Source organism: Coregonus clupeaformis, chromosome 24 (assembly GCF_020615455.1).
Source record: "Coregonus clupeaformis isolate EN_2021a chromosome 24, ASM2061545v1, whole genome shotgun sequence".
Taxonomy (NCBI): domain Eukaryota; kingdom Metazoa; phylum Chordata; class Actinopteri; order Salmoniformes; family Salmonidae; genus Coregonus; species Coregonus clupeaformis.
The window spans coordinates 18,796,113-18,809,691 of record NC_059215.1 but is presented as its reverse complement, the minus strand read 5'-3'; the positions used below and the strand labels follow the sequence as shown (position 1 = coordinate 18,809,691).

General features: G+C 48.3%; 1 protein-coding gene across 1 annotated transcript in view; it reads left to right on the top strand.

The window, feature by feature from the left end:
• Nucleotides 1-13,579, top strand: part of LOC121537946 (junctophilin-2) — a 33,196-nt gene that overhangs the window by 1,448 nt on the left and 18,169 nt on the right. Inside the window, exon 2 of the mRNA XM_041845616.2 lies at nucleotides 2,153-2,987. Coding sequence (XP_041701550.1) covers nucleotides 2,153-2,987 — 835 coding nt within the window. The remainder of the gene's footprint in view (nucleotides 1-2,152; nucleotides 2,988-13,579) is intronic.

The window sequence follows — 13,579 nt, the reverse complement described above, 5'->3', positions numbered from 1 at the left end:
AAGGACCTCTTGCCAAACGATAGTGGCAGTGGATGGCACATTAGCGGTGTGTGTCAATACGAAAGTGTGTGCTATGATGTGGAATGTTAAGCTGTGTTTTTACGTGGAAGATATTGTTTTAATTGCTGTCACACGAACGAATGAACGCGCGCGCAAACACACACTCACACGCACACACACAAGATGTCATGGGCCTAGAGTAAAAGTGCTGATCTAGGATCAGGTCCCCCGCTGTCCATGTAATGATCTAAAAGGAAAAACTGATCCTGGATCAGCACTCCTACTCTGAGACATTTTATGGGGCCCCAAAGAACCGGTGAGAGAAATGAAAGGAACAGGAGGAGAAACACTGATTGCTCTACTGTTGAATGAATGAATAGTCAGAGGAGTTGGCAAACATACATACAGTAGAGATCTAGGACCAAGCTATATTTTCTCATACTGTCACTGTACACTTGAACCTGCTGAGAGATCACACCAATACTATCGGTGGCAGTGCTGTCTGTTTAAAGACCCTGGTGCCCTCAGTAGCTGACTCATCAGATTTGGGCCCTTTTGAGTGGTTGATAGGGAGGTTCTGACACCATGTGTCAGGAAGTAATAATAGCCCAGCAGACTGCTGTGTCCTCTTGGCCTGACGGTCCAGCTACAGCCAATGGCATCCAGACAAGTGTCTGATTTTGCATGAGAGACCCATGATTAGTTTGGGTCACATTAATAACTTTAGTTGAACTACAGTCTTTCCAACTATACTGAACAAAAATATAAACGCAACATGCAACAATTTCAAAGATTTTGCTGAGTTACAGTTCATAAAAGGAAATCAGTCAATTGAAATAAATTCATTAGGCCCTAATCTATGGATTTGTTGGTCACAGATACCTTTAAGAAAAGGTAAGGGCGTGGATCAGGAAACCAGTCAGTATCCAGTGTGACCACCATTTGCCTCATGCAGCGCGACACATCTCCTTCGCATAGAGTTCATCAGTCTGTTGCTTGTGGTCTGTGGCCTGTGGCCTGTGTCCCACTCCTCTTCAATGGCTGTGCGAAGTTGCTGGATATTGGCGGGAACTGGAACAGGCTGTCATACATGTTGATCCAGAGCATTCCAAACATGCTCAATGTGTGTTATGTCTGGTGAGTATGCAGTCCATAGAAGAACTGGGACATTTTCAGCTTCCAGGAATTGTGTACAGATCCTTGTGACATGGGGCCGTGCATTATCTTGATAAAACATGAGGTGATGGCGGCAGATGAATGGCACGACAATGGGCCTCAGGATCTCATCACGGTATCTCTGTGCATTCAAATTGCCATAGATAAAATGCAGTTGTGTTCATTGTCTGTAGCTAATGCCTGCCCATACCATAACCCCACCGACACCATGGGGCACTTTGTTCACAACGTTGACATCAGCAAGCCGCTCGCCCACACGTGGTCTGCGGTTGTGAGGCCACTTGGAGGTACTGCCAAATTCTCTAAAACAATGTTGGAGGCGGCTTTTGGTAGAAATGAACATTCAATTGTCTGGCAACAGCTCTGGTGGACATTCCTGCAGTCAGCATGCCAATTGCACGCTCCCTCAAAACTTGAGACATCTGTGGCATTGTGTTGTGTGACAAAACTGCACATTTTAGAGTGGCCTTTTATTGTCCCCAGCACAATGTGCACCTGTGTAATGATCATTCTGTTTATTCAGCTTCTTGATATGCCACACCTGTCAGGTGGGTGGATTATCTTGGCAAAGGAGAAATGCTCACTGACAGGGATGGAAACAAATGTGTGCACAAAATTTGAGAGAAATAAGCTTTTTGTGCATATGGAACATTTCTGGGATTTTTTATTTCAGCTCATGTAACATGGGACCAACACTTTACATGTTGTGTTTATATTTTAGTTCAGTGTATGATACCTTCTGTATCAAACCATATAGGCTGACTGTGCCAAGTTCTGGTTACTTTATTCTACTTTCAAAACAAAACCACTCATCTTGTCTCACTGTTGAAGTGCTTGCAATTATATAAGAGTGATCATTTGGTGTGAGTTAAAGAGCCAGCCCAAACATTTTCAATCAAATCAGAGGCCGGTGAAGCTTATTGCCTATTTCTCCAGATGCTAACATATCTATCAATTCCCTCTCTTGTCTTTCCAGGCACATTTCAGGGCCAGTTTACTGGCGGCATGCGACACGGGTATGGAGTACGTCAGAGCGTGCCTTACGGCATGGCGGCGGTCGTTCGCTCCCCTCTCCGCACCTCCCTCACCTCCCTCCGCAGCGAGCAAAGTAATGGCACCCTGCTTCAGCAGGACGTCCCCGTCATCATTGCCACCAACGCCGCCGGCCAGGAGGCCCGAGTCTCCACACCCACCCAGCTGGGACCCTCCCGGGGCGGCTTCGCCCTCACGCTCCAGGTGGACCCAGATGCTGTCAAGCCCAAGAAGAAGGGCCTGTTCCGAAGGGGGTCTCTCCTGGGGAAACTGAAGAAGTCTGACTCCCGTACTTCCTTATCCAGTGTGAGGAGCAAGCTAAGCTTCCTGGGAGCGAGGAGCGAGTCAGCGTTGAGTTCGGCGGCCAGCGATGTGGCCAGCGATGCCAACTCCACCATCAGTCTGGGAGACGAGAGCCTGGCCGGGGCAGAGGATTTCCCCCCTGTGGAGGCCGACATCGACGCCACCACCACAGAGGTTTACATGGGGGAGTGGAAGAACGACAAGCGTTCAGGCTATGGAATAAGCGAACGTTCCAGTGGGCTAAAGTATGAAGGTGAATGGCTAGACAACCAGCGACACGGCTATGGATGCACCACCTTTGCGGAAGGAGGGAAGGAGGAAGGAAAGTATATGAACAACATGCTGGTGAAGGCCATGAAGAAGAGGGTTATCCAACTGAAGGGCACCAAGATCAGGCAGAAGGTGGAGCGCAGTGTGGAGGGAGCTCAGCGGGCGGCGGCCATCGCCAAACAGAAAGCAGAGATCGCTGCCTCCAGGTATGGAATAGACCATACACATACATATTCATCACTGGGATAGACTAGGTGATCATGATCAGACACATTTTCAGTAACACTTTAGTAGCACCAAAATAACAATCACACTATTTCAACCTATTTACTGTCTATGTATAAACTATCACTTACCTACTTTCAAAAAACATTTTTAAATCCTTCAAGTACACCACATTTGTTCTCTATAACAACTTCCCCTGTGCCTCTCCTTCCACTATTCTCTTTAACAATTCACCAATAAATGCACCCACAAGAGCAAGGGTCTGCTTCAATGTCAATGTTCAATGTTTTAGACACGGATGCCTACCTCTGCATAGCAGTACATGGACAAGAGGGCTACTGTATGGCACTGAATGGTAAAAAGAGGTTGATGATGGAAAATAAAGACGCCATTGAGTTAGATCAGAATCAGCAGTTGCAGGTGTTGCTCCCGTGACTTCTCTGGCTGCGGTCACAATAGGAGCCAAAGAGGACAGAGAGGAAAAGGTTCCTTCTTCTGTGTGGAGTCATTATATACAGCTTGTAACAGACTGGAGAGAAAAGGACAATGTCTGCGTGCCACCCTGTCTGATCTAGTCTTGTTTGAAATTCTTCTGCAGCTATTTTTCCTGCTTTTCTTGTGTGCTATACAGTGGGCAACAGTTGTAGTAGAAGGCTGTTCATTGATACATTGGCACCACTGTTTGTTGACAGCACGGTGCCTCAAACAATGACCATGAAGGCCATTCTCTTCCTGCAGTGTATGGGTCAAAGTCAGCCATGTCACACAGAAATGACTGTCAAATTCCACAGGGGAAGCAATGAAATGGTTTCAGTTTATTGTGCAGCCCCCTTGGCAAGGTAAGGGGAATGTCAGGGAATCAAACAGACTTTTTAGAGAAAGGCCCACGTCACCATTACACCAATGTCCCTGCTATTTGGGATCTTTGGGACGTCCCTACCCCATTGAAGTTGACATTTAAAATGGTTAGGTAAGGGTTATGGTTAGGGTAAGGGTTAAGGTTAGGGTTTAGGGTGGGGATGTACCAAGGATCCCGAATATCAAGGACCTTGGTGTAATGGTGACGTGGGCCTTTCTCTAAAAAGTATGTTTAATTCCCTGACATCCCTCTTACCTCTGTCGTTTGCATCGTGTGTGACGTTAGGTATTGTGACAGGAAATCAATCGTTTTCTGTCATAAAATTGACAATAAAAGTATATATTTTATATTCTATTGCCTTCCACTATGAGCCACCACTACTTGGCAGTAAGGGAACTTATCTGCAGTGCACTTCAATTTAGATCGATACAGTACACTTTTGAGAGAGGGTGTTGGTTGAGACTCCCCTATTTGTTTAAGCTGATAGGGAAGGAAATCTCTGAGGCATCTCTTTACAATTAAGTTTTGATATCTGACCAAGCATATCAGAATATGATTTTGTTCTTTGTTTACTGTAGGCCGCCTAGACCTAATTTGTCCTTACATGCTTAGGCTACCGACACAGAGAAACCCAGTCACTGACTTTCAAGATGACAGAGGTTTCTTTCGTGCCTCACCATAGAAGGCAGCAGCTTTTAGATCTACTGTAAGCCACAGCAGCACCTGAAATAAGCCCTGTGTTTACAACAGTAGGTCTACATCCCAAATGGCACCCTATTGCCTTTATAGTGCACTACTTTTGACCAGGGCCCATAGGGCTCTGGTCAAAAGTAGTGCACTATATCGGGAATAGGTTGCCATTTGAGACACATACTTAGGCTCTGGCTGATGAACTGCAGATCCTGTGCTGACTCCTAGGCAGATGGAAATCTAAATATTTTACCATAGAGACAAGCCGTATTACAAGAATTATGGGACAAACGTGTTTTGTATTGTTTTAAGGTTCAGATACATCTTCTACAGACAGGCCTAGTCCCGAAGACTCCATGAATAGACATCTGAAACAACCAGAAGCCTTTTGAGGACATACTGTGAAAACCGACACTTAGTGGATTAAGGACACCACAGTGGTTATAACCTGTCTGGTCTCTTCACTTTTTCATCAATGGATGAGGTCAAATCTGATTGTCCCATACATCCAGCTCATTTTAGTGGTATCTGGAACCTCCAACAGCCAGTAATGCAATATTGATGCAAAATATTTTTAGCTAGTTAATCATATTGCTACTCTGTAAACAGTCATGAGAAGATTGTCACTTTTATTAGAGAAATAGAAAAGTACACACAACCGGGAAGTGATTGAATCACCCGTATATCCAGAGGAGTTTTCCATTGAAGCCCTCTGCTCTGTTGTTGTGGGGTGGAGGACAGGGCAGGGCAGCTAGCCAGGATGGTATCCTTTTGCATGATGTGAACCATGTCCCTGACAGCAGAGCAGCAGTGCTCCCTGTCCACTGCTCAGGCAACAGCCAAGGTGCCAGGGCCAAACAACCAGCAGACATTGTGATTAAGTCAGGGGTTTATAAATACAACCTGTTTATTAAACCTGGTCTCATAGAGTAGACGTAACATAGTAAATGTAAATCCGGACACTCAAATTAGTAAGATATGTTACGTTTGGTATGGTTACATAAGACAGAAGGTTACTTAAGGCAAAAACGGACAACTTTAGTATTTTAGCTTATTAGCAACTTTTCAACTACTTACTACTTTTTAGCTATGTTGCAACTACTTACCATGTTAGCTAACCCTAATCCTAACCTTAACCCTTTTAGCTAACCCTTCCCCTAACCCTAACTGTAACCCTTTAACCTAACTCCTAACATTAACCCTAACCTTAACCCTAACCTTGCTAATGTTAGCCAGCAAGCTAATGTTAGCATTAGCCACCTAGCTAACATTAGCCAAAACAAATTGGAATTCGTAACATATCATACATATGTTGTGCAAATTTGTAACATATTGTACGTTTTTCAAATTCGTAACATATTGTACGAATTGCAATTCATAACATATAGAACAAATTGCAATTCATAACATATTGTACAAATTTCAATCCGTAACATATCATACGAAATGGATGATGGACATCCACAAATTAATACGTACCATACGAAATGTAACATATACTAAATGGGTGTCTGGGATTTACGCAGAGAATAATATGAAATGCTCTGAGACGAGGTTGGTTTATTGAGACACCCAGCTGCCCTCAGGTTAGGTTAGCTAATGCTCCCTCTCTGCCCCCAATGCCTCCCTGCCCTGACTTTCAGTTAATATTTTGAGTTATCCCTGGTCTTGTGTGTGTGTGTGTGCGTGTGTGTGTGTGTGTGTGTGTGTCTGATGTGGGCTGAGTCTCTTCAGAGTATCTGAAGGCAGAAGAGGCCACGGCTGTCTGGGACTGTCTGGGTGTAAGTGACGCACAGAGAGAGAGAGAGGCCTAGTGTCAGTACTCAGTACGAACCGGAGCCCTGACTGGCTGACTAAATAAGGGCAGGCACATACTGTTGCTGTATCACAATCACAAGGGAATGCAGGCAACAGCTGATTGCTGTTGCTCTCCCGTCTTCCATCAACTTTCCTGCCCAGTCACAGTCAGCCACAGCCAAAGGATATTTTCTCTGCTAAATAGTCTACACTCTGTCTGACACGGTAGACTAGTAACGTCACGCCATAGTTTACTGTAGAAGTAGTACTGCTGTAAAACAGCTCATCAATGAACTAAAACAACCAAGTCTTGCTTACTTAAATGACCACAGGCTTGCTTCTTAAGACCTAAAAATGTAATACGTTTATTGTGTTAGAAACCTTGACTAAACCTGAAGACAACTTTGTTGCCTGTTGAAACAGTTTGCTAACCAATCCCCATGCAGTGACAAGGCTCTCAAACAGGTTTTAGCACTTACTGACTGGTAGCTAGTGGACAAGAAACCAGACCTGGGTTTAAATAGTATTTGAAATAATTTAAAGGACTGTAGCTGGGCTTAAATGAGCTTGCCTGGCACAATACAAACCTCACCTATCTGGCATTGAAGGCAGGCTAAAGCAAACAATAAAAGTATTTGAACGATTTCAAATAGTGTTTAAACCCAGGTCTGCTAGCAACACATCATGGACACCACAGCAGTTAGTAGCCTAGCGGACAGGCAACACATCATGGATACTAGGGCAGTTAGTAGCCTAGCGTACAGGCAACACATCATGCATACAAGGGCAGTCTGTAGCCTAGCAACACATCATGGATACTAGGGCAGTTAGTAGCCTAGCGTACAGGCGACACATCATGGATACTAGGGCAGTCAGTAGCCTAGCAACACATCATGGATACTAGGGCAGTCAGTAGCCTAGCAACACATCATGGATACTAGGGCAGTCAGTAGCCTAGCAACTCATCATGGATACCACAGCAGTCAGTAGCCTAGCGGACAGGCAACACATCATGGACACCACAGCAGTCAGTAGCCTAGCGGACAGGCAACACATCATGGACACCACAGCAGTCAGTAGCCTAGCGGACAGGCAACACATCATGGACACCACAGCAGTCAGTAGCCTAGCGGACAGGCAACACATCATGGACACCACAGCAGTCAGTAGCCTAGCGGACAGGCAACACCTCATGGACACCACAGCAGTCAGTAGCCTAGCGGACAGGCAACACATCATGGACACCACAGCAGTCAGTAGCCTAGCGGACTGGCAACACATCATGGACACCACAGCAGTCAGTAGCCTAGCGGACAGGCAACACATCATGGACACCACAGCAGTCAGTAGCCTAGCGGACTGGCAACACATCATGGACACCACAGCAGTCAGTAGCCTAGCGGACAGGCAACACATCATGGACACCACAGCAGTCAGTAGCCTAGCGGACAGGCAACACATCATGGATACTACAGCAGCCCTCCTTGCGTCAGCAGGGGTGTCGAATGGTTTCTTGGTTCTAAATATGACCAAGCTCATAAGTATGTGGAGGTAAGATGTTGGCGTATACATTTACCACTCCTAGACTTACAGACGGTAGTGCTGATATGTTAATTCCCACTGGTCAAAAACCAGTTGAATCAACATTGTTTCTACGTCATTTAATCAAAAATAATTCAGCGTGATGACGTTGAATCAAAGTGGAAAACTGATTGGATTTGTAAAAACTCATCAATGTAAGGGAATTTCGTCTTTTAACCTTAATCTAATGACATGGTGACATTTAATGTTGATTTCACGTTAAACTCACGTTAGTTGACAACTCAACCAAATGTAAATCAAAACGGGACATTGAAATGACGCCTGTGCCCAGGGGTTTTGCCTCAATGCAGCCAATCATAAGATTCGTAAATATGAGTGTTTGGGATAACACTTTCTAATCTAACCTTTGATCCCAGAGATTTTCCAAACGAACAAAAAGCTTATTTCTCTCAAATGTTGTGCACAAATGTGTTTACATCCCTGTTAGTGAGCATATCTCCTTTCCCAAGATAATTAATCCACCTGACAGGTGTGGCATATCAAGAAGCTGATTAAACAGCATGATCATTACACAGGTGCACCTTGTGCTGGGGACAATAAAAGGCCACACAACACAATGCTACAGATGTCTCAAGTTTTGAGGGAGCGTGCAATTGGCATGCTGACTGCAGGAATGGCCAACAGAGCTTTTGCCAGAGAATTGAATGTTAATTTCTCTACCATAAGCAGCCTCCAACGTCGTTTCAGAGAATTTGGCAGTACGTCCAACAGGCCTCACAACCGCAGACCACGTGTAACCACGCCAGCCCAGGACCTCCACATCTGGCTTCTTCACCTGCGGGATCGTCTGAGGAGAGGGGGGTGGTGCTGAGGAATATTTCTGTCTATGACAAGTTTGTGACAACTGACTGAGTGTCTTGCATTCGCTGGCTTCTTGCCCTCAGAATATGGGGGGTATCCTTTGGGGGAGTCTAAAAGTGCATAGGTATTTAGGTCGCAGCTTCATATATCAGACTTTGTTCAACAAACCTTTTGAAGTTAACCAATGAGTAGAGGATCACTATGTGTGATAAAACTGATGATTCTGTAGCCTGGGCCCAGATCTGTTTGCGCTGTCTTACCAACTCCTATGGTCATTGTCGTGCAATAGGAGTTGGCTATACAGCCCAAAAATATCTGTGACCAGGCTACGTAAAACCATCAGTGTAGGCTGGTCCCAGATCTGTTTGTGCTATCTTTCTTGCCAACTCCTATGGTTATTACCGAACCATAGGAGTTGGCTATACTGTCACGGTTTACTAAGCCAGAACCCAGAAGCAGACCAGGACAAGGTAAGTTGAAACAAAGGTGAGTGTTTATTTAATAGATCCACGAGTGAGGCTGAATAATCCAGGGAACAGAGCGGGTGGCGTGGATGGGTTGTTGAGGGTGCAGTGGTAGGTCCAGTAATGGCTCGGCAGCCGCCGACCATCAGGCAGAGGTTGGGTGAAGGTTCCGGGTGAGTGACTGCAGATAGAACAAAACGGAGGTAAGTATACAGCAAGTCAAAAAGGTGCAAAACAACAAAACTAACGCTAGAAGTTCCAAGGCTGATACACGGACAAACATACTGTTCATGGCTAACGATCCGGCAGGGAATGGATGTCAGGTCAGAGCTTATGAAGGTGATGATCAGGGCCAGGTGTGCAGATTGCTGATGGAATGCAGGTGTGGAAATCAGGAGAGCTCCCGCCTAGCAACGTAGCCCGGCAACCAGGCAGGGAGCGTTCCAGAACCCTCGGGAAACTGGAGATCCCGAGCAGAAAAACTAATACACAGACGGAACCGACTCAGACTGCCGGAATCGTTACAGTACCCCCCTCCGACGAACGCCACCGGGCGGACTCCCGGAGCGCCAGGATGGAGGCGGTAGAAGTCACGAATGAGGTCAGCATCTAGGATCTGTCGCCGCGGAATCCAACTCCTCTCTTCAGGACCATACCCCTCCCAGTCCACGAGATACTGGAAACCCCGGCCCCGCCGTCTGGAATCCATGATGCGTCGCACCGTGTAGGCAGGACCACCTCCGATCATCCGAGGAGGAGGAGGAGGAGGCGGAGGGGGCAACAGAGGACTGAGGAAAACAGGCTTGAGGCAGGAGACATGAAAGGTGGGATGGACTCTGAGCGTCCTCGGAAGTTTGAGTCGAACTGCCACCGGATTGATCACCTTCTCCACCACAAACGGACCAATGAACTTCGGTAACAACTTCCTAGACTCAGTCCGTAAAGGAAGATCCCGTGTGGCCAACCAGACCCTATCTCCGATGGTATAGGTGGGAGCGGGGATCCGGCGACGATTCGCCTGGAGCTGATACCGGTCCGAAACTCTAAGGAGTGCCTTTCTGGCCCGATGCCAGGTCCGGTGGCAACGACGAATATGGGCCTGAACAGAGGGCACTGAGAGCTCCTTCTCCTGAGAAGGGAACAAGGGAGGTTGGTAGCCATACAGGCACTGGAAGGGAGACATCCCAGTGGCAGATGTAGGGAGAGTATTGTGGGCATACTCAACCCAAGGCAACTGAGAGACCCAGGAGGTGGGGTTGGAAGAGACAAGGCAGCGTAGCGTGGATTCCATCTTCTGGTTGGCTCTCTCCGCCTGACCATTAGATTGGGGGTGAAAACCAGATGTGAGACTGACTGTAGCTCCAATGGCCAAACAGAAGGACTTCCAGACAGCAGAGGTAAACTGAGGGCCACGGTCGGAAACGATATCACTGGGCAAACCGTGGACCCTGAAAACCTCCCCTAACCAGGATCTCGGACGTCTCCGAGGCAGAGGGAAGCTTGGCAATTGGCACAAAGTGGGCGAACTTGCTGAATCTGTCCACGATAGTCAGAACGACCGTGTTCCCCTCAGAAGCGGGCAACCCAGTGACAAAGTCCAGGGCCAGATGCGACCATGGTCGCCGGGGAATAGGAAGGGGGGTGAAGTAGTCCAGAGCTGGGCCGATTGGTACTCTTATTCTGCGCACACACTGGACAGGCAGCAACAAAACCCCGAGTATCCTCGGCCATGGCAGGCCACCAAAAACGTCTGCGAAGAAACGCCATCGTCCGAGCCACGCCAGGGTGACAAGCCATCTTGCTGGCGTGGGACCATTTGAGGACAGCAGGACGAACCGACTCAGGCACAAACAACCGACCGGGTGGACCGTTACCGGGACCGGGCTGCGTCCGAAGGGCCGCCATCACCTCCTCCTCAATCTTCCACATAACTGCTCCCACGACGCAGTTCCGGGGGAGAATTGTCTCGGTCTTGGACCCACTCTCTTCCGTCTTGGAGAACATCCGGGACAAGGCGTCCGCCTTGCCGTTCTTAGATCCAGGTCGGAACGTCAGGGAAAAAATTGAATCGTCCGAAAAACAACGCCCACCTGGCCTGGACGGGAGTTGAGACGTCTAGCCGATTGCACGTAAGCAAGATTCTTGTGGTCAGTCCAGACAATAAACGGTTGCTCCGCCCCCCTCCAACCAGTGGCGCCACTCCTCCAAGGCAAGTTTCACCGCGAGAAGCTCCCGGTTACCCACATCGTAGTTCCTCTCCGCAGGCGAAAGGGACGAGAGTAGTAGGCGCAGGGATGGAGTTTACTGTCCGTGGAGCATCGCTGCGACAGGATGGCGCCAACTCCCACATCAGACGCGGCCACTTCAACGACGAACTGACGGGCCGTGTCCGGTTGAGAGAGAATCGGTGCGTTGGTGAATCGCCTCTTCAAATCCAGAAACGCTCGATCCGCCTCCGGATTCCACTTGAAGGTCCTGATACTGGAAGTCAAGGCAGTTAACGGAGCGGCCACACGGCTGTAATCCCGGATGAATCTGCGGTAGAAATTCGCAAACCCCAAAAATCTCTGGAGCTGCAATCTCGTACCGGGCTGGGCCCATTCCAGAACCGCTCTAACCTTCTCCTGGTCCATCCTAATCTCTCCCCTGGAGATGATGTACCCGAGAAAGGATGTCGTGTGGGCGTGGAACTCGCACTTCTCGGCCTTCACGAACAGGCGATTCTCCAACAATCGCTGCAGAACCTGCCGGACATGCTGGACGTGGTCGGAAGGTTCCTTCGAGAAGATCAGAATGTCATCCAGGTAAACAAACACAAAGAGACCGATCATATCTCTCAGGACGTCGTTCACCATACTCTGGAATACCGCTGGAGCATTGGTCAGTCCAAACGGCATCACCTGATACTCGAAGTGACCCATCGGGTGTATTGAAACCCGTCAACCACTCGTCCCCCTCTCTGATCCGGACCATGTGATACGCATTGCGTAGGTCTAGCTTGGTGAACACCGTAGCACCCTGTAAGGAGTCGAAGGCAGAACTCATCAAGGGCAGGGGATACTTGTTCTTGACCGTGATGTCATTCAACCCCCGATAATCAATACACGGTCGAAGAGAGCCATCCTTCTTACCCACAAAGAAGAATCCTGCCCCCAGGGGTGATGACGAGGGACGAACGAGACCAGCAGCTAGGGACTCCTTGATGTAGGTCTCCAAAGCCTCACGTTCAGGTCGGGAGATACTGTATAACCTTCCCTTGGGGTAGACAGCTCCAGGGAACAGGTTGATGGCACAATCATATGGTCGGTGGGGGAGGGAGTGACAGAGCCTTCTGCTTACTGAACACTTCCCCCAAATCGTGATATGTCTCGGGAACCAGGGACAAATCTGGGGGTTTAGCCTCAATCACCTGACTGGGAACCGAATGGGGACAGGCAGTCTTGAGACAGTTAGCATGACAATCAAGGCTCCAACTCGTTACCTTGCCCGTCACCCAATCGAACGTGGGATTGTGTTCCTTCAGCCAGGGGTATCCAAGGACCAGAGGAACATGGGAAGACGGCAGAATGAAGAATGAAATCATCTCAGAATGATTCCCCGACAACAGCATCTTAACCGGTTCAGTCCTCATCGTGATACGTGCCAGACTACTGCCGTCCAGAGTGGTAGCTTCAATGGCTTCCGGCAATTGCTCCTTGGAAAGCCCCAGCTGTTCCACCAACTCGGCATCAAGAAAGCTTCCATCGGCACCTGAATCGATAAAGCGTTAATCGCTAAGCTCTGATTCCTGTTCATAAGGGTAGCCGGGAAACGGGGTCTGACAGAGGTATTGAGAGGTCGAAACTGGCTCGCTAAAAGTCCTCCCAACTTTAGCGAGCCGCGCAGTTTGACGACCGCCGGGAACAAGTGGCGAGGTAATGTCCCGAACCACCACAGTAGAGGCAACAGTTAGTCCTACGTCTGTGTTGGCGCTCCTCCTTGGTTAACCCGTGCCGCCCCACTTGCATGGGTTCAGAATCGGGAGACAGGACCTCTCCACTAATCCTGTGTGGTGGACGATGATCGACGTATTCTGGTCCAATCCCTGACCCGACTGGAACCTGAGAAGCTGATCGGTTGGACGGGACCCATTGCTTCTCCCTCCTTCGCTCTCGGACTCGATTATCCACCCGAATAGACAAGGCTACCAAGCTGTCCAGGTCACTAGGCTCGGATAGGAGATCAACTCATCCTTGAGCTGCTCCGACAGACCCTGGTAAAAGGCCGCTTGCAGAGACTCCTCATTCCACCCACTCTCCACAGCCAACGTCTTGAACTCGATCACGAAGTCGGCCACGCTGCGAGTTCCTTGGCGAAGCGA